Source organism: Syngnathoides biaculeatus, chromosome 13, assembly GCF_019802595.1.
Source record: "Syngnathoides biaculeatus isolate LvHL_M chromosome 13, ASM1980259v1, whole genome shotgun sequence".
NCBI lineage: Eukaryota > Metazoa > Chordata > Actinopteri > Syngnathiformes > Syngnathidae > Syngnathoides > Syngnathoides biaculeatus.
In genome coordinates, this window is record NC_084652.1 from 6,516,826 (window position 1) to 6,538,781 (window position 21,956).

The 21,956-nt window shown below is 46.3% G+C and overlaps 1 protein-coding gene across 10 annotated transcripts in view; it reads right to left on the bottom strand.

Moving 5' to 3' along the window:
• Positions 1 to 21,956, bottom strand: part of LOC133510363 (receptor-type tyrosine-protein phosphatase F-like) — a 419,886-nt gene that overhangs the window by 28,407 nt on the left and 369,523 nt on the right. For all 10 annotated transcript variants that reach the window (XM_061838181.1, XM_061838180.1, XM_061838176.1 and 7 more), the window contains 2 exons: positions 10,813 to 10,970; positions 1,105 to 1,217 (listed from right to left, as the gene is read on the bottom strand). In XM_061838181.1, the coding sequence (XP_061694165.1) occupies positions 1,105 to 1,217; positions 10,813 to 10,970 (271 nt within the window). The remainder of the gene's footprint in view (positions 1 to 1,104; positions 1,218 to 10,812; positions 10,971 to 21,956) is intronic.

Below are 21,956 nucleotides of genomic sequence, written 5' to 3' on the forward strand. Positions count from 1 at the left end.
AATCTCAAGTTGGTTCCTGATCTCCCTTGGCGTGGACCAAATCAACTGGTCCGAGACCTCCGGCAATAGGCGGCCTTGGTGTGGTTCCGAATACACCTTCACACCATTCGCACGTGATGAGAAAAGCAACTAACAAGACTTTCGTCGGTTACACTGTGCACAGATAATGACAGAGGGACAAATATTTAACATTTAGGTCTATGATTTTGCTTCTTGGAAGGGTTTACAAATGAAATATAGTACAGGCTCGGTTCTCGAACGTCCCAGTTCTCCACCAAATAGGTTTTCGAAGGAAAATTTCCAGTTTTGCTCCAGTTTTCAAACGAAAATCGGTACTCGAACACCTCCAGCAAAACCCGGAAATAATAGAATGCGCGTTGTAAGACGCACTGACCCACGACGCGCGAACGCACCGTGTATAAATGCGGAAATAACATAACGCGCGCAGCCAGACCAGCTGACCCACGACGCACATTGTTATTGTGAATTTAAACGCACCGTGAAAAAAACACAGAAATAACACATAGCGCGTCATGGGTCAGCTCGTCTGGCCGCGCACGTTCTGTTATTTCCGGGTTTTGTTGGGGGAGTTCGAGGACCGATTTTCGTTTGAAAACTGAAGCAAAACTCAAAATTTACATTCAAAAACCGATTTATTCAAGAACAGGGACGTTCGAGAACCGAGGCTGTACTAAAGTTTGCGCTTTGTTATTGTAAATTCGAACGGACTGCGAATAAAACCCGGAAATAACACAATGCGCGCGGCCCGAGCAGCTGACCCACGATGCGGGTTGTTATTGTGTATATCTGGAACGGATTGTGGTCGAGAACCGAGGTTGGACCGTACATCTAAAATCATTCATCGTGTATTTGCAAAGGTTTGAGTCAGCAATCATGTGACTGTGTTGTTTTCAAAAGGGACTCAACGGAGGGAAGTTTCCCCTTCATGACGCATCGACAAGAGTTCTCACTCTCTCACCTCAATTTAAGTCAGTTTGCATGTGACACAAATGTGACCCGGTTCCACTGCGGCCCGCATTTCAGTGGAATACACAAGTACAGAACAGACGACATGCATAACAGGCAGGGGGCTCTGTTTCCTACCTGGCGTCTGGTAGTTGAGTCGTCTCATCTCCACGGGGTCGGAGGAGTTGGCCAGCAGGGAGTCTTTCACTCCACCTGAGTGCTCATCCTTCGGCAAGGGCGACGCCCGCTTCCTGGTGGGGGGAGACAAACAACAGCAGTATTGTATTAATGGGGTAGGGGGCCTCCCGCTGGGCACAGCTACATCCACTTGAGTGGAAATGACGGAGTGATTGAGAGTGACACTGATTGTTTCTCTTTGAAATGCCTTCAAAACCGTCTGGAAACTTCATCAAGGAATCGCGTCTTAACTCGCGCTTTGACAATTAGGTGGATTTATTCTTGATTCAATTTTGCCAGAGCGCTTTTAAGAATGATTCCGTTTCCTCTGGACTTTGTCACTGAATAACTGATTCGACCTCTTGGACAGACCAGTGCTTGATTGAACTTCCTGGAATCATCTGTTCTTGGCTGGACTTACTGGATGGGTCGACGTTCGACTGAACTCTCACGGTTCTTGACTACCAGTGCTTGATTGAACTTCCTGGAATCATCTGTTCTTGGCTGGACTTACTGGATGGGTCGACGTTCGACTGGACTCTTACAGTTCTTGACTATATCTTCAGGTTCCAGCGGTGTCTGATAGAACATCTGGCGTGACATATTCTTGACTGTACTTCATGGATTGATCACGGTTTGGCTGGACTACGGGAAACAATCATTTATTGGCAAAGCTTCTTAGCAGGACTCATTTCTGACGGGGCTTCCTCGCTGGAGTTGTGTTAAACTGAATCTCATAGTAAGATCAGTTTTTGACTACATTTACAGGATTTTTTTTTTTTGCCGTCTGCCAGAACCTGTGGAATGACCTGTTTGTGACTGACGCTTTGGCTAAACCACCTGGAACGACGGGACCTTGGCTGAAGCTTCTTCCAATGATCTGTATTTGAGTGAACTTCCTTGTTGGATCAGCATTTATAGGACTTGATTCAGTCTTGAACTTCCTGCAATTATGTTGTTGGATGAGTATTTTGGATAAGTTAAGGTTTGTCTGGACTTCCTGGTATGATGTGTTCTTAATTGAACCTTCCAGTTTTGGTCATGTTATGACTGCAGTTCTTGGAAGCCCAATTGAGGTTAGCTAAGGTTAATGGCAAAGCCAGTTAGTTGGTTCAGGACTACTTGCGACGATTAAGGAGTGTCAAGCGCCAGGACATTAACCTCATTCGTCTCACAATTAAGGAGTTAAAAAGGCCATCATTTTCCTGGAGTGGGTCTAGGCCCGGGTTTGGCTACAAGACAGCTGCTGCGCGGGAATGCGTACGTGCGCATATGTGTGATTTTCACAGTTGCGTGTACGCATGTGTGCCAACACGTTGTGTTTACAGGCTTTCCAGGCTGAGAGGAAAACAGGCGGCTGGTGGAATTAGCTCATCAGCTGGGTGGCACAAGACCGGATAATTGAGACCCGTTCGGCAGCACCTGCGTCGCCCGGCGAATCCGAGCATAAACTCAGCCCGTTTCGCCCGGGTCGGCTGTAACGTTGTCCGTCAGGCGGACAGGTTGCACGTATTGTTAAATCCGGACTGTCAGCCTCTGTTGATATCCGCACATACACACACACGCATACGACACAACAGTCCCTCGGACTGCAAATGTAGACGCGCCGTGGAAATTTCACATCTCACTGCACCCCATAAAGCGCAGGTTTTTAGGCCTTCTGCTGAGAAGCCGCACAGCTGCCTGAACCCGCTGCACCTGTTATGTTAAAACGGTGGGGGCTTAAACTAATGCTAGCTGCGTGACGGTTAATCTACGACAAGCATCCTTTTTCCTCTCCAAGAGCCAAAGTGTATCCCGGGAGGCTGTTGACGACTCGTGCATGTGTGCTTGGTTCTGTGATAGCCATTTACGCGACACTTAATCCTACCGTTATGTCGTGAGTCAAACTGACCCGTTTATCCCTCCATCCATTTTCTTTGCCGCTAATCTTCACGAGGGTTGCGGGGAGTGCTGGAGCCTATCCCTGCCGTCACCGGGCAGGAGGCGGGGTACACCCTGAACTGGTTGCCAGCCAATCACAGGGAGCATCGAGACAAACAGTCGCATTCACAATCACACCTAGGGGCAATTTAGAGTGTCCAATTAATGTTGCATGTTTTGGGGATGTGGGAGGAAACCGGAGTGCCCGGAGAAAACCCAAGCAGGCATGGGGAGCACATGCAAACTCCACACAGGTAGGGCCGGGATTGAACCCGGGTCTTCAGAACTGTGAGGCCAACGCTTTACCAGCTGATCCACCATGCCGCCTGACCCATAGTACCGCATTATAAGGCGCACCTAATAGCCTTTAATTTTCTCAAAAGCTGACGGTGCGCTTTATAATCAGGTGCGCCTTATATATCATATCAATATTGCGCCTTTAGCGCAGCCCAAATAATGGATGCATAAACTAACCCCGACCTCTACTGTGGCATTTATTTTATGCGCCTTATAATGCGGTGCGCCTTATATATGGAAAAAAAACGTTTTAAAATAGGCCAGTCATTGAAAGTGCGCCTTATAATGCGATGCGGAAAATACGGTAACTATAATAATGTCTTTAAGCTCAACTGGCACCCTCTTTCCTGCACCATCTACGTTTCCACATGGACATTTGCTGCTAACACACACACTTGTGATGATGACAACCAGTGAGGGAGAAAGCTAGCCGAACAGGACCTTGAAGTTTTGGGGATATATTTTAAGTTAATAAAAAAAAAAAAAAAAAAACCAAAATCAAGTCACTCGCATGTGCTGCAAAGCGTAGCTGGCGTATAACCGCAGCGCGTCAACAATGATTCAACAGTTTAGCTGAAATCTTTCACATTGAAAAGCGACGAGCGGCTCAGTCGCCGACCGCAAGGTAACGAGTTTGCTAACTTAGCGAATGTAATCGGGGCTCAACATTAACTTTTGCAGCTGCTTGCGATATTGGGCAAGTGAAGCTAAATCTCATTTGCCCCATCCGAAAGCCCACTTGCCAGAACTTTCAACATATATTACCTGTTGATAATCCCTAATTAATATAAAATATATTATAGGTTTTATTATCGTTTATTGCATCCAAGTGACAAAAAATAAATAAAAACAGAAATGTAGATTTTAAAAAATGTGGTAATCGTTTGGCACAATAACAAATGACTAACATATAAAATGACTGAATAATGACTTTTAGCAAATGACAAGTGAAAAAAAATACTAAATAATATTTTGATTGGTCAGGAAATCTAGCAAGTCATCTTCCTCAGCACAACTCAATATGTATTGCCAATCGGTGCGTAATTTCAAACACGTGGATTTGTTTACGACACAGACCGGATGCAGCCTTCAACAATATGTCGGTCGGTTTTCCCTTTTGTGTGTCGCCGTTTCATCTTAACATATACTAACTAGTGTCATGTCAAAATATTATTGTCATCGATGACAGCACTAATCATTTTTATAAAAAAATATAATAACTACGTCAGACTTTCTTATCTCAGATTTTCATTGATTGTATTTCGATGTTCAACTATTCTTGACCAAAGCACGAGGGGGCCATTACGCCGTAGAAGAAGGCAGCTCATTGGCTTGCTCAGTCGAGGTCCAGCGAATCAGAAACTCCTATGTTAAGCTGTTGTCGTCATGTTGTTTCACGCGGTGTCTGCCGTGAATTATCAATACCATCGACTCGGGCACAATCTTCTTCTTTTCCTTTCGGCTTGTCCCGTTAGGGGTCGCCACAGCGTGTCATCTTTTGCCATCTTAGCCTATCTCCTGCATCTTCCTCTCGAACCCCAACTGCCCTCATGTCTTCCCTCACCACATCCATAAACCTTCTCTTTGGTCTTCCTCTCGCTCTTTTGCCTGGCAACTCCATCCTCAGCACCCCTTCTACCAAGTATACTCACTCTCTCGCCTCTGAACATGTCCAAACCATCGAAGTCTGCTCTCTCGAATCTTGTCTCCAAAACATCCAGCTTTGGCCGTCCCTCGAATGAGCTCATTTCTAATCCTATCCAACCTGGTCACTCCGAGCGAGAACCTCAACATCTTCATTTCTGCCACCTCCAGTTCTGCTTCCTGTTGTCTCTTCGGTGCCACCGTCTCTAATCCGTACATCATGGCCGGCCTCACCACTGTTTTGTAAACTTTGCCCTTCATCCTAGCCGCGACTCTTCTGTCACACAACACACCAGACACCTTTCGCCAGCTGTTCCAACCTGCTTGGACCCGTTTCTTCACTTCCTGACCACACTCTCCATTGCTCTGTATTATTGACCCCAAGTATTTGAAGTCGTCCACCCTCGCTATCTCTTCTCCCTGTAGCCTCACTCTTCCCCCTCCACTTTTCTCATTCACGCACATATATTCTGTTTTACTTCGGCTAATCTTCATTCCTCTCCTTTCCAGTGCATGTCTCCATCTTTCCAATTGTTCCTCTGCATGCTCCCTGCTTTCACTGCATATGACAATATCATCTGCGAACATCATGGTCCAAGGGGATTCCAGTCTAACCTCATCTGTCAGCCTATCCATTACCACTGCAAACAGGAAGGGGCTCAGAGCTGATCCCTGATGCAGTCCCACCTCCACCTTAAATTCCTCTGTCACTCCTAAGGCACACCTCACCATTGTTCTGCTGCCATCATACATGTCCTGTACTATTTTAACATACTTCTCTGCCACACCAGACTTACGCATGCAGTACCACAGTTCCTCTCTTGGTACTCTGTCATAGGCTTTCTCTAGATCCACAAAGACACAATGTAGCTCCTTCTGACCTTCTCTGTACTTTTCCACGAGCATCCTCAAGGCAAATAACGGATCTGTGGTACTCTTTCTAGGCATGAAACCATACTGTTGCTCGCAGATCCTTACTTCTGTCCTGAGTCTAGCCTCCACTACTCTTTCCCATAACTTCATTGTGTGGCTCATCAACTTTATTCCTCTATAGTTCCCACAGCTCTGAACATCCCCTCTGTTCTTAAAAATGGGAACTAGAACACTTTTCCTCCATTCTTCAGGCATCTTTTCGCCCGCTAGTATTCTGATGAACGCTCATATTTGTTTGGCACAGTTTTTACGCCGGATGCCCTTCCTGACGCAACCCTCTGCATTTATCCGGGCTTGGGACCGGCCTACAGATTGCACTGGTTTGTGCCCCAATAGGGCTGCATTCGACTCGGGCACAATGATTTTTTTAATTAATGCGAAATTGCGCTATTTCTGTGAAAATTCCCACTTGCGCGGTTGGAAGGAAGTTGTTTTTCGGGCACGTCTTGCAATCGTTAATGTTGAGCCGTGGTTATACAAGTGCACCGCAATAAATTTGAATTAGAAAACCTCATGCATTTCCGTCGTTCAAGTCACAAACTCTTTTTCCATAAATTCACTACACCGCGTAAAATGCTACATGATTTTATTTATTATTTGATGATTTCTCACAGATGCACCTGCGTTCCCCACCATCGCTAGTTAGAACGCACTGTGTGGCGCTTGTACGATTAGATAGCATAGAAAGATGTGCACAGTTGGAGATGGAAAGTAATTTATGTTCAAATGCATGAACGTGACAGCCAAATATTTTCAACATTTGCGGTGACTAAATATTAGAGATGGGACAACACGGTGTATCGTTTGGCACGCTCTGCACTGTATGCGAAGGTATGCAATTCATTTTCAGTTTTGTGTGCATCCGTTGTGCGTTCAACCACAATTTCGTACTGGGTTAGTGATGGCGTTACTGAGCTCAAAATGTTTGTAAGGAATTTTCGAGTTTCTGACTTTTGGATGATTCAACATGCCCCCATAATTAAACGGAAATGTTATTGAAACAAATGCAACAAGAGGGTGAAGCGCTGACCTCGAGTCCACGTGGCAGCCATTTTTAATAAGGTTATTCATGTCATCCCTAAAGTGAGTGTGAGTATCTACTTATGAGTTGGAGCGTGTACGTGTGTGTGCGGATTTGTGCAGTGAGCGGTTCGCTTAATGAGGGCAGAACAAGCCCTTTGTTAAGACTCCTGCCTGGAAGAACGGGTCTCCGCGGAATGTCAGCTTCAAAGACGGGAACATTTGGTTTTGCGGCACTTTTCCCCCGGCCTGGCATTTACTTGACAACGGGCCATTCTGCAACCGTGCGCTGCATCGGTATATTCACATGTGGTGACGGGTGGGTGGGCATCACTTGGGTCGCATGCCAACGTCAGCCGGATAATGAAACACAACACGGGCAGACAGGACGGATGCGATGAGGAAAGCGGCCACCACGTGGAACATGCACATATAAAAGCCACATCAACCTCAAATCCGACACCTCCCAACTATCAAAGGCAGCTTGTACTATTTTTTTTGCAAGGCTGCATAGCTAGCGCAATAAAGAAAATAAGTATTTGAACACTCTGTTATGTTGCAATTTCTCCCACTTAGAAATCATGGAGGGGTCTGAAATTTTCATCGTAGGTGCAAGTCCACTGTGAGAGAGATAATCTAAAAAGAAAAATGCGGATATCGCAATGTATGATTTTTTTTAACAATTTATTTGTGTGATACAGCTGCAAATGAGTATTTGAAAACCTAAGAAAACCAATGTTAATATTTGGTGCAGTAGCCTTTGTTGGCAATTACATAGGTCAAAGGTTTCCTGTAGTTGTTCACCAGGTTTGCATACACTGCAGGAGGGATTTTGGCCCATTCCTCCACACAGATCCTCTCTAGATCAGACAGGTTTCTGGGCTGTCGCTGAGAAACACGGAGTTTCAGCTCCCTCCAAAGATTTTCTATTGGGTTTAGTTCTGGAGACTGGCTAAGCCACACCAGAACCTTGATATGCTTCTTACGGAGCCACTCCTTGGTTTTCCTGGCTGTGTGCTTCGGGTCATTGTCATGTTGAAAGACCCAGCCACGACCCATCTTTAATGCTCCGACTGACGGAATAGAGGTTGTTCCCCAAAATCTCACAATACATGGCCACTGTCATCCTCTCCTTAATGCAGTGCAGTCGTCCTGCCCCAGGTGCAGAAAAAAAACCCCCAAAGCATTCACAGTGGGGATGGTGTTCTTGGGATGGAAGAATTATGAACAAAACGTTTCATTTTGGTCTCCTGTGACCACAAAACCTTCTCCCATGACTCCTCTGTATCATCCAAATGGTGATTGGCAAACCTAAGACTTAAAACGAAAAACATGTGCTGGTTTAAGCAGGGGAACCTTCCGTGCCACGCATGATTCCAAACCATGACATCTTAGTGCATTACCAACAGTCACCTTGGAAACGGTGGTCCCAGCTCTTTTCAGGTTATTGACCAAGTCCTGTCACGTAGTCCTGGGCTGATTCCTCACCTTCCTAAGGATCATTGAGACCTCATGAGGTGATATCTTGCGTGGAGTTGTACAATTTTGTCTCTGGTGTCTTTGGTCAGCTCTCTGGTCTTGGCCATGTTACAGGTTCAAGTCTTACTGATTGTACGAGGTGGACAGGTGTCTTCGTTCAGCGAACGGCCTCACACAGGTTGATCTGATTCAGGATAATACATGGAGTGGAGGTGGACTTTTAAAGGCGGACTAACAGGTCTTTGAGAATCAGAATTCTAGCTGATAGACAGGTGTTCAAATACTTATTTGCAGCTGTATTACACAAATAAATTGTTAAAAAGAAATCTTACATTGTGATTTTCTTTTTAGATGATCTCTCTCAGAGTGGACATGCAAGTGGGAGAACTTGCAATATAGCAGGGTGTTCAAATACTTATTTTCTCCACTGTATGTGAGCTTTTGAATTTTAATTATTTGTCTATCAGAAGGTGCTATAAATTAGCCCCCCCCCCCCCGTTCAAAGCATTGCAAGAACATTTCACACTTTTCACTGTTTTCTGCAAAGGTGGCTCGCAACAGAACTCACAACTCAATAACATAACGCGTGTGTGCGTGTGTTACATATTGCCTCGATAACGACGTGTATCTTAGAGGTCCGCACAGTTTAAAAATAAAATGTTGCTCCAGCAGATGGTGCGAATTTATCCACTCAAAGCAACATTTGACACCTGTTTTTTTGGCAAGGTTGCCTCGCGGCTGAACCGATATAACCGATGTTTGATAATGGCGTTTATCTTATCAGTCCTCATCCCGCTTCATAAACTGAATGTCAGGTTCGTTTTGACAATTCCTTTTGACCCTGTTATGAAGGAAGTCTGTTGCATCTCACGCCTGGTAAAACCCCAGCAAATGTAACTCGACAAGCCAATTTAAGGCGGCTTTCCCTCCATTTTGTGCCACTTTTGCACGTGAGAGGAAGCAGACCCACTGGAAGGACCACACAAGCACGAATGGATGACACACGACTGATGATGAGTGACATTACCCACCTCTCCTGCTTGCTGCGTTCATAAAGAAAAGGGGAGGGGGAGAGGGAGGGGATTAATAGGCAATTATTATCCTCTTGTTTTTAATCCTGCTGTTTGAAAATGTCAAGCACGAGAACGTTACGGCGGGCCACTTTTCCGGCAACAACCCCATCGTGGGCTTGGTGTTTGGCAAACACGCGGGTAGCAATAACAACCGCGCCGGCGAGAGCTCAATTATGCCTTTGCATGTTTTATTGGCAGCAAAAAAAACTAAACAAAACAGAGGTTCACAGCTTCCAGCCCACGCGTCCTCCTGTCAATCTGTCGGCACGGAGGAAAGGGCTCCGGCGGAGGCGCAGCGGTGGGCTGGCCCGAGGCCCGTTATCAAGCCTCGGCGAGTCCCCCAGCGGTCTGCGGGGAGACGCAGGGGCTGGCTGGAGACCAGCTTGGATTTTCAATGCCGCTGCCGTGCTCTTAAAATGCAATGACTCATCGGGATAGAAATACCGTCAAACAATAGTAAATTCAGTCAAGAAAAAAGGCGATTGAGTGAAATGGCCGTTTCCGAATTGCGCCCTTCGGTGTGATTTAATGGAGGCCTAAGTGGATTTGGTTGATTACGGCAATTGAAGTTAAGCGGCTCTGGAAGTTGCACCCCAAAAATGACACACAAGTCCAGAGTCTATCCTTACATAAATAAATGTGTTATAAAAGTGTTATAAACCTAATTTGAACTACTAGCATTCCCTTTTTATTTGTATTAATTATTTTATTATATATATATATATATATATATTATAATTAATATTATATATATATATATATGTTATTTATTGTTATTATTTTTATTAAATACATTATTTTTTAAAATTGATCCTGCTTGGATAATGAACTGACAAATCAGTGTGTGGCATGATTAATGCAGGGTAATGGTTGTTTATTTTAGAAGTTCACACAATCATGGAAGGTTAAAATCCTAGAATATAATATTTGACGTGTATTGTTCAGGCTACGTTCTTTTAAAAGATTCACTTGTTTAAAATTGGACAAAATAGTGTCAGCAAAGTCATTCTTGCGGAAAACTTGAGGTCAGGGTTTGTCGTTACAGATTTTGGTTTGCTTGGATTATTTTTCCCCCCTTATTGGGAGTAGAAAAAGGAAACTAAAGGTTAAAAGTTAACAGCTTGTAATGACGGGAAAATAGCAAAGATTGTCAAGAGGCCACCAATGTACATTTCGTTTAGTTCGGTTAGCAAATCACGCCACTAACCTTTGGTTACTCTTCAACCGTCACACGTATTGAGCATCACAATAAGTACGTAGCTGAATAGCAAGTTTAGAGTCTTCGAAGAGGCCCACTCACTTCTTAAAGAGCAGGATGGCTATGACGACGCTGATGATGAGCACCACGGCAAACACGGGGCCCATCACCCACAGCATCTCCGTCTGCTCCGCCCCCTGAGCCAGCGACTGCGTGGTGACCTGGATGGGGTCCGAATAGGGACTGGCCGAAAACGTCATCTGTTGGAAGCGGGGGAGACACAAAAACATATGCGTCAGTCAGTAACTGAAGAAAGGCATCATAACCGGACATTTTGCACAATACGCCATTGAAACGGGAGTTCAGAATATTCAGAGAAATTTGTGGTTTTATGAAAAATAGCAGCTTTGAGTCATTGAGGTATGTCCTTGCTACGGGTAGCCATCATTACTTGAAATTGCTTGCTTTTTAGTGACAATGATACAGAAACAGGAATTCAGAGCACCCGGGAAGGATTTAACTTGTGTAAAGTCTTCACTTTCAAACTGTGGAAGAAAAGAAAAAGAATGCAAAAAAAGCATTCAAGCCATTTCTCAACTTCTGGCCTGATCAAACAACTTCCAAGAGTTGGTTTACTTTCTGTGCAATCAGACATGATGGTGAACAAGTCGAAAACAACTTTTTCTCATTACACGACAGTTAAAGCCCAAGTGTCATCCCTATAAATATTCGAAAATAGATATTGTCACCATTGAAAACAAGCTGTGGCCCCTACCGTGGGAGACGCCCCTTCTGACACGGAAGCTCTTTTCGAAGAAGAGAACATCTCACAACCGACTGAAGTGACCGAGGCAATATTACCCGATCGTTTCGAGCCATATTTAGATGATAAGCGGATCACGGCCAAACCACCTCCTTGTCCGATCCACCTCTGCGCGTCGGTGATAAAAACAATGCTGCCCGTGAGCGACGACGACACCAAACCGCCTCCCTGTCCAATCCACTTCCACGGCGGAGATGAGCTACCGGTGGCCGGGTCGGCCTAGTCGACAAGGCCGGTGGCGATCCAAAAAGCCTGCGGAGGCCGTCCTTTTGCGACTGCTGCACGGAAGCCTTCCGATGCGCACATCGACACATTTAGCACCCCTGACATATGGATTACACCCCCCCAACTATTGTTTTTTTTTTAGTTGCTGTATACACACATACCTGTCATTGGGAACCCACAAAGCTCTCGTCCTTTGCGCCTGTGCAATGCATTTTTCACGACAAATCAGATCTTTTGGAAAAGTATGAAGAGGGAATCCATCCTCCCGAGTGTTCGAGCAATATCCAGCAACACAACGAGCCGGCATTTTTGCTAACACGAAGGAACAGTGCGCTACCTTCCCGTAGGTAAAACTAATAGAAACAGGCGAGACCGCATTAATAACATACTAAAAATCATCCATTTCTTGAAAGTGAACCTTTGAAAAAAAAAAAAAAAAAGTTGATGCAAAATAGTAGTTCTGAGTGGCATGTGTTTATTCCACTGAGTCATGAATGAGTCGAGGCAAGTCAGGTGAGATTTGAGAAAGGTGAACGAGGCGAGGTGGAAAAATGTCCTCGTCGCCCCTGGGTCCTGCTACAGATAAATGGTGGGCATCGCCTCGCCTTCATTAGTGTGCGCGGCATGACGGTTGAGGGAGGGGGAGAAGGCGACGGCGGCGTGCAAATGAGACGTCGCCTCCTCCCTGCTCCTTCGTCTTCAAGGAGGAGGAGGATGAGGAGGAGGTCCGCAGCCGAGCTACAGCTGGAGAGACGAGTGACAGACGAGAGCGCGCCAAAGCTTCTCGTCATTAGAGCTCGGCGTGCGAGGGAGGAGGGCCACGGGTGACGGATCGCGGGCCCCGGCGGGCGGTGGGGTCGGCGGGAAGGAAATCGGGCTCCCAGCATGCGACGGCACCGCCAGGCGGCGGTAATCCGCGTCATTAGCGGCACAGCGGTCCGCTCTGCGGCACAAAGGCAGATATTAATTGGAAAGATAAACCGAGATGGGCTCATGGCGGCATATATGCTTCTGTTATCGCAACTTGAGCGGGGGAAAATGTGCACGGCAGGTGTGTGAGCCGCGTGAGGGGAAATGTAGACGCTCTACACGCGTAAACAAACGTGGCAAGTCAAGTGTGAAAGTGAAAAGGGAGGACGAGGCTGAATTAATTGACCTGTTGTGGCGTCAATACGTTTCCACCAATAGCGGCTGCCCAATGAATCTTTCCACCGTGGTCCCAAAGACATTTGGTCAACTTCTGACCTTCTGGAGTTGGACTTAACGGAGTGCTGTGTAGCCCTGAAATGGCCGAAAAGTCCCTTATAATGGCCGCTTCCAACAAAAAAAAAAACGGCAGACTTCCTGTGACTTTTCAGACGTTTTCTAGAGCCTTTTTTTTTTTGCTCGTCAATGCATAAAAGACGCTCTTATTGAAGAAGGATTGATTTTTATTCCAATCAAGGGGCATTCTTTTTTTTGTGGATCTACTAATGATTGGCATGCCAAACACGTTTCAAGTTAAATCTGGCTATTTGGGATACATTTGACCTTTTTAGCAAAAATGGAAAAAAAAAAATGGAAATTGCTATGCAATCTTGACACATTTGTGGCTGGGGTGTGTGGGGAAAGGAAATTAAAATTGCTAACTCAGCTAAGTCGACCACAAAAAGGGGCCAACGCAAACAACTCTGGCTCGGGCAATCAAAACTATTAATGAGCGCATATTTGCAGCGCCCGGAACCATTTGGCCGCTGTCCAAGTTCACGGCACGGACGCTTGTTGCAGACGGACGAGCTGTTGAGCCGGTGGGAAAAAAAAAATCACTGCCAAAATCAACAGAGAAGCATCTGTAAGTGATTTTGAAGACCATATTAGATGTGTAATGTACATATAAAAAGATGTACGACTGAGCTGAATGGGAGTTAGCCTTTGTTTTAATTTGGTCATTGCTAGCACACTAATGCTGATTGCGAATGCTAACCATTTACCAAAGAAAGTTTATACCGTACACTCAATATCAACTTTAATGGATAAATGATCTTGTCCTCTTCCTTTCTGCTTGTCCCGTTCGGGGTCGCCACAGCGCATCATCTTATTCCATCTCAGCCTATCTCGTGCATCTTCCTCTCTAACACCCGACTGTCCTCATGTCTTCCCTCACCACATCCATCAACCCTTTCTTTTGTCTTCCTTTTATTCTCTCTTCCTTGGCAGCTCCATCCTCAGCACCGTCATCTACTCACTCTCTCGCCTCTGAACATGTCCAAACCATCGAAGTCCGCTCTCTCGAATCTTGTCTCGAAAACATCCAACTTTGGGTGTCCCTCTACTGAGCTCATTTCTAATCCTATCCAACCTGCTCACTCCGAACGAGAACCTCAACATTTTCTGTTCTGCTTCCTGTTGTCTCTTCATTGCCACCGTCTCTAATCCGTACATCATGGCCGGGCCTCACCGCTGTTTAATAAACTTTCCCCTTCATCCTAGAGGAGACTCTTCTGTCACATAGAACACCAGACACCTTCCGGCAGCTGTTCCAACCCGCTTGGACCCGTTTCTTCACTTCCTTACCACACTCTCCATTGCTCTGGAATTTTGACCCCCAATATTCGAAGTGGTCCACCCTCGCTATCTCTTCTCCCTGTAGCCTCACACTTCCCCCTCCACCCCTCTCATTCCCGCACAAATATTCTGTTTTACTTCGGCTACTCTTCATTCCTCTCCTTTCCAGTGCGTGCCTCCATCTTTCTAATTATTCCTGCATCTTTAATGGATAAATGATAAAAGAGCAACTCCTTGAGTACTCGGCAAAATAACGAGAGGATTATCGATTCTAAAAATGAAGTGACAGCCCTAGTTGTTGCTTTAACGAAGATAGAATTGCAAAACAAATTTCACGTAGATGAGTGAAAATGTCTTAAGGGATAGAAAAACCTCAATTTAGATTTTGAAGAACATTGGAAATGGCTAAAAATAATCCTTTAATGGAAGCTTCTCACCAAAATAGCAGGTTTCCTCTGTCTCTTTACCATCTCGAAACTTTTTATTTGTTTTTAATTTTATGTCAGTCAGGAACAATGCTTTGGAGGTAGTGTCAAAGGCATAGACTTGAATAAAATCACCCCCGCCCCAGGAATAATTTTTAATGGTGCCCTTGGGTTCTCCGCTGCGGTCGAGTACAGTTACTGTCCCCGACCACAGCACCAGCAACTGCAATATTCCACAAAGACATTTACTTCCTTTGGACTGAAAAGGCGCTTTAGGGCTTTTGAGTGGCATCATAATTACCGCGAGGCATTTGCAAGACTAACCATACAGCGAGAATGAGATCACAGCACTTAAGGCTGTGAAATGTTGATTGGATTTGTGCGACTGAGTCGCGTGAAGAAAAGTTTACACGAGCCGCCGTGGCCCGCTTGTTTACAAATTACTGGTACATGCCGATGAGCGCAAACATTTGATGAGACAAAAAAAAAAAAAAAAGAATCCGCAAGGTCCAGAAAGGAGCACGTTTTTGTAAACGAGCCAACAATGTTCATTCCATTGTAACGCCTCTCACAGTATCTTCCGCGTGACCAGGCTTTTATCTGATTTTAGCAGTGTTCAAATGGACGCCGTGACCAATGCGGGAACAAAAAAAAAGAAGCCTGCTCTTCTACTTAGCACAGCTTTCATCTGTGTTTTCCCTCCCTAAAAGTACAGTTGAAGTCATTTGGAACACTACATGGTAGGATCTCCCACTGGGTCACATCCTGCGGGCCGTGTCATCGCTCTTTTTGTTTCGGAAGGTAATCGGAAACTGGACGGCAAACGGAATGGGAAAGAACCGCTCTCATGCATCTGGTGTCCCTGTGACAGGCCAACTATCTTCGAAAGAACGCATCTGAACTAAACCTTGACAACTTATCCTCAAGTGTGTGAACCATCTTGTTTGTTCATTGACTGGCCAAAGACAAATCGTCTTTTTTCAGGACCAAACTCAAAGGGGAAATCCAGAGCTTGCATTAACAGTGTAGTCAATGTAATATGTACCCTATTTTAATAATGTGATGTTAAATCCTTTCTTGTTTAATAGTGTTTTGAGAAGATTTTTAACGACAATTACAAATTTTCATGGGGGCTGCCATTTTCGAGAGTCACATGATCTACGTGGGCGTACGTGACATGTACCGTGCCGCATTTTTACATGGGACACCATTTTTGCCCAGCGCTGATTACTCGGATTTATCCTCATCTGATGAAGAAATAGCAGTATCGGTTGATCGGGAAGACTGAGGAAAACTTCCATACATATTTGAACCCGTGGGTGTAATTAATGATGAATATTCGGATGGTTCTTCAGGCGGAATGACGCCGAGTCTGACTACTCGGAGGCCGACATGCGACATAAGTGCGTAAACAAAGGCGCCCGAGAGCTCCGGGCCGGTAGCCACGGATGGTTCTTCGGACGGGAATGATGCGGAGTCTGACGAGCGAGCTCCGGCGGCGGCAGCAAGCCAAGGTTCCAGGCGGCGGAGGTCGTTAGTCCCAGATGCGAAGCTAGGCTGAAGGCCTCCGCCGCCACCGAAGGCGGGCCCGCGAGCTCCAGCGGCGGACCACGAGCCGAGCTTCGATGTCCGGGGAGGCCTTTAGCCAAGCTTCGGTGGCGGCGGAGGCCGCTAGCCTAGCTCCGGCGTCCGGGGCTAACAAGGTGGGCGGTGGCGGGCTGCTAGCTGAGCTTCCAGGCGGCGGAGGCCGCTAGCCCTGGACGCCGAAGCTTGGCTAAAGGCCTCCGCCGCCTGGAACCTCGGCTCGCGGCCGCTGACTGAGCTCGCTCGTCAGACTCCGCGTCCGCGGCTGCCGGCTCGGAGCTCCCGGGCGTTTGACCTACTGGATACACTGTTCATGCAAAGCACTGGATTTCTCCTTTAAAAAATGTTCACACAAATGAACCCGAGGAAGTGCACTCGCAGCTTTTAAGTGATTTATAGATAGATATGCCCGTCATAGCATGTGTGAAACATTGAGTTTGGTGTAGTAACTGCCACAGTGAACTCGCAGCTGATGAAAGGTGGCAGCCAACAAGGAGAAAACGTTAGCAAGAGATGTTCTGCTTGTTGCACTATATCCAGTCAGTGATCTGGCCCGTGGGCTACGTAACGCACACGCTCCACCGTCCCCGGAGCTCCCAATCCGCAGCGCGCAGTGAAAAAATACCAACATTTGTTTCAACTCGCTGTTGACCCTGGGAGGCCCTTGTCTTTCCCAAAGTGGCTAAAATAAGCCGCGAGGGAGGAGGGGGGGGGGGCAGCCGTGGAAACAAACACACGCGTGCAGAGACGACCGTTATGCGTCTCTCGATGCTCCCCCCCGGGGAAGCCCACGCTCAGCTCCTCATCCGAGCGTGACGCGACCAGAAGAGAGGCGAGAGAAAGTTGCAGAAGAGACAAAAAGTGCAAGTTGGGGGATGATCGTGTACCCGTTTCACACCATTTGTAGCGTGGCAAAGTCAGCGCCCGCGACAATTGCTTTCAACACGAATGAGGCGTGGCCAAAAATCATCAGATTCCAAAGCGAGCACCGGTGGTGGCTCCCAAAAATACCCTTGCACGTGTTGTTACACTTGGAAAACTTTGTCGAAAGACTGCAAATTCACCGGTCAACATCTAGGCAGTCTTGGTCAATCGTGGGACGGCAAAAAACACATCAGCCAATGTTCCCCCTGGACTGGGTGCGTGTGCAATTGTGAACCGCTGATGCAGTTTCTTCGCAGATAAAAAAAAAATCCAATGTAAATTGAAAGTATAACGTACGACAATTTGCAACGTGATTCAATGAGTGAGGGATGACTGGTTGTCACATCCGATGGAACAGCTCACATGCGTACTGGAAAAAATGAAAAGAAGCCACTGGTTGCTTTTAGGCAGCACACGGAACTTTCTCTAAGAACGACCGCTGCTCCGCCACACTCTTTTTCCGAGTTGACCTTACACCACCCCACTCTTAAAGATGTACACTCATAATTACAAATGTTACAGTACCTACGGAGCCCATCAACATGTTTTATAATGACAACGTCCACCGCCGCTGCTTTAGTTAGCAACACACTCTGGGCAACGTAGAGCAGAGACGAGCTAGACAAGCTGCTTACGTGTACTTTCGATATTCATGGAGAAAGTTAAAGAAGAAATGCTGTTGTTTTAAGATGCAATGACTGTCGGAGTATGTGAATAATTGAAGAAAAAGTGGTTAAATTGGGACGAGATTTTCCCTTTTGTGAGTGGGAAAGGTCTGGTCTGAAGCCAAAGTAGAAAGTGCAGGATGAGAGCGAACTGGGAAACAGTTCGTCAGCTAACTCGACGTAGGGCGGCACCAGATGTTGGAGCAAAGGTAGAGCCACCTGTTCTACCAGGCCTGTGCCGGAACCTGAATATAAGACATCCCTTGCACATTTGCCGATTACTATTCACAAATTCATATATTATTATTTTTTTTTTTCCTCAGTGGAGGAGGATGCACGAGACAGGCTTAGATGGAAAAAGATGACACGCTGTAGCGACCCTGTACGGGACAAGCCGAAAGAAAAAGAAGAAGAAGAACCTTAACCTTATATTTGCTGAAAAAAACTCAGATTCACAATTTTTTGGCTGTTTCTTCAGGACCTTAAGAAGTTTGTCGCTTGCACAGTAAAAACATAACAGTAGCACTGAGCAAAAAAAATAAAAATAAAATATCCACGCTCGTCCGTTTTTCGCCTGAAGTTAGCTGGCATAGGTACCAGTACTCCTGGGGCCCTTGTGAGGATAAGCGTCTTGGAAAATGGTTGGATGGAAAAGTAGAACAGTAATTGTTAGCGAACTTTAGTCCGGGTCGTTACAGGGAGTCTCCGCCACCATTTATTGTTGTGCTAATGTAAACTGAGTTTTAATGTTTTACAATCAAATACTTGAACGCTTGTGTGTTTTTTTGGGCTATTCGTACCAGGGCTGACTCCTTGGGGGATTATTATGTCACGGCTCTTTAAAAGCACATTTTGTACTAATGTTTTGAAAGATATAATGTAGAATTTTTACAACAATCTTCTCCGCCCGCGCCTTTCATCACAGGCTAGGCAGGACGCGGGGGCCTCTCTCTTCTTTCCCGCCCTCTCCCAAGCACATCACGCACTATTTCATGCTAGCTCACCCCCCTCGCGCGTCTTTCGCATTAAATGATACTGTTTATACACAGCAGCATCTATCATCCCATTTCACACTTCCCCGGGCTTGTTTATCCGCCTCGGGTTCTGGGGCGACGCGAAGGCGCGCTGCTCCCTCTTCCTTCCTTGTTCCCTTCCTTCCTTCCTTACCCGCCCCCCCCCTCCCCCCACTCCTCCGAGCTCGGCCGCCAGTGGCCGTTAAAAGAGGAAGGCTTATTAAAAGTCGGGCGCTGCCGTTTGATCGGCGTCTGGGTGGGCGCGAGAGCGCTGATGTCGTTTAGCGTCCGCTAATGCGTTGGTTTTATAGACAACAAATGCCTGCAGAGTCGCTGGCAGAGCGCAGCGAGGGGCTTCTGTGATGCAATCAGCGAGCGCCGCCTCGTAATCATCACCTCCACTGCGCGGGAGGACCGGGGCCATAATAAACTGGCGTACAGTACAGCACGTACCGTTATGAGATTGCTTTCGCGTACGAGAAAAGTAAATTCAATGTGAGTATTGACGCATGACGCTGCAACGCACAGATTTTTCTTTTTTTTTTTGGGGTCAAAGATTTGGACTAGCGGTTCAGTGAGAGGACAAGCTCTGGAGTTCTTCTTCTGTTCTGCCGGGTAAAAATAATCTCATTTTCAATGCCGGTTCCAGTCCGACTGGAGATATAATTAACTTAAGCAGAGAGCAGCTATGAGTAATGACTTTCGCTAATCCGGAGCCGCGCGAGTCGCGCAAACGCGTGCAAACTTTGGGGTTGGTATCGCTATAGTTTTCTGAAATATTCAACATAAATCCCCAAATTTAATAAAACATGCTGAAATGCATGCAAAATTATTATTATTATTATTATTTTTTTTTTTTTGGAATGGACCACTTATTATTTTATTGTTGAAGAAAAAAAATCCACATGATTTTATTCAGGGTTGTCTGAATTTAGGGATTATTAACACAAAATAACACTGACAGGTTCCAAAACTTCATAATTTGCATTGTAATCATGTTTAACACATTGAATTTTCGCACCTGATTTCATATCAAGTGGTTGAAACTTTTGTTCTGTAATAACACAGTAACGACGATAGCTACTCGAGAAATCATTCCCAAAAATGTATTAATTCAAGTTAATTTAATGTAATGAATGACCTCTGTGACTCAATCCAAATTTTTTTCTTAAAATAACAGATTTGGGCTCCATTTTAGATGCGTGAATCGTCAATATATCCGCCGCAACATGACTTTACTTGAGATCAACATTAATTAGGTGGCTCAGCTGGTAAGGCGTTGGCCTCACAGTTCTGAGGTCCCGGGTTTGATCCCGGCCTCGCCTGTGTGGAGTTTGCATGTCCTCCCCGTGCCTGCGTGGGTTTTCTCCGAGCGCTGCGGTTTCCTCCCACATCCCAAAAACACTCAACGTTAATTGAACACTCTAAATTGCCCCTAGGTGTGATTGTGAGTGCGATTGGTCGTTTGTCGCCATGTGCCCTGCGATTGGCTGGCAACCAGTTCAGGGTGTACCCCGCCTCCTCCTCGTTGACAGCTGGGATAGGCTCCAGCCCTCCCTGCGACCCTTGTGAGGTTAAGCGGCTAAGAAAATGGATGGATGTGATGCATTTTTCTGCTTGATAATGATTTACACTCACCTCACAGATTCTGCCTGGATAATCAAACATAATTGAGCACAATTCTGTGATTCCTCATTTACAAAATAAAAGTAGGGCTGTGAATATCAAAATAAGAGCAAGAGCAAAAAAATACATAAAAATACTTTATGTTTTGATCATATGAGTAGAAGCAATATCAGATCATATAATAATCATAATGCGTAGGTTGAAGGCTTTTCCAGAATTCTGAGGTGAACTTTGGAGTGGGGTCATATTATACACGGGTGCGCATTTTAGACAAGAAATTGGGGGGCGCTTGTTTTTCCGATTCGCAACGTTGACAATCCACGAAGAGAACACGGAGGGCCCGCTAAAAACCTAGCTGAGGCCGGTGTACCGACGCTATCGAATAACGATATTCTTTATCACACCCAGCGGAAACGGCTTGAATTCCTTCGTTGAGGTACGCTGAAAACATTAGCGGCGCCGTCAATAAGCACGCCTCGCTCGTTGCGGATAAACGACCGCGATTGAAGCCACCGATTAGAGGTGGAGGGAAGCCGCGCCGCTCGCGCCGGACGGCAGAAAAAGAGGCAAATATCGAATCCTATTAAACGCAGCCGACTGTGTCCGACAGGCGTCAGTCGGGCGGGCCGGCCGGCGAGCGTCGTCTTCCGAGTCGAGCGTTCCGCAGCTAGGGCACTACGGGTTGATTACAACGCAATAACCACTGTAGGCGCTTATTCCTTTATCATACAAAGCTCGAAATCAACGTTAATTTAGTTCAGTTGCCAACGTTGAACAAGATGAACCAAGATGTCGGATGTGGGGATTATGGAACCAAAATAACGCCCCGCAGGCGCTTGGACTTCATATTTTACACCGAACTCGACGTTTCTTCTCCTTCCAAGCCGAGCGTGTCGCGGTTTCCCCACCGCGGCCTCGGTCACACCTTTCGCTCCCTTTCTCGCAGCGTCGGGGGGGATTACAGGCGAGGAGGGGGGCCTAAGGGATATTCAAAGTAGCATTTCAAGGGAATCTGGCCCGCTTTCCAGCCTCCCTGGGCCCCCCGTGACCGGGCCCCTCTTTTGCCTTCTAACTCCGGCTGCTCTAATCAATCTCCTCTGCTCTCGTCACGGCGCAGAAAGAGAGAGTGGAAGAAAAGGGAGAGGAGATGGATGGGAGAAATAGGTGAATTGCAGCGGATTTGCAGGGCTCTGCGGGGTTTTCCCCCGCCGCACGCCCCCCACCCCAACCCCCTTCACATTTAAGCGTACAAAGTCGTACAGCGACGCCACTGGGACAAACGACGACGAGCGGCGCTAACACGGACCTCGCTCGTTTCAAAATGTCAAATCCGCAAACGGTGAACATTGTGCAACTGTTTTCATTCCTTAAGTAGGGTTTAAAATCCTTCTCCTATATTCCAGGGGAGGGGGGAAAT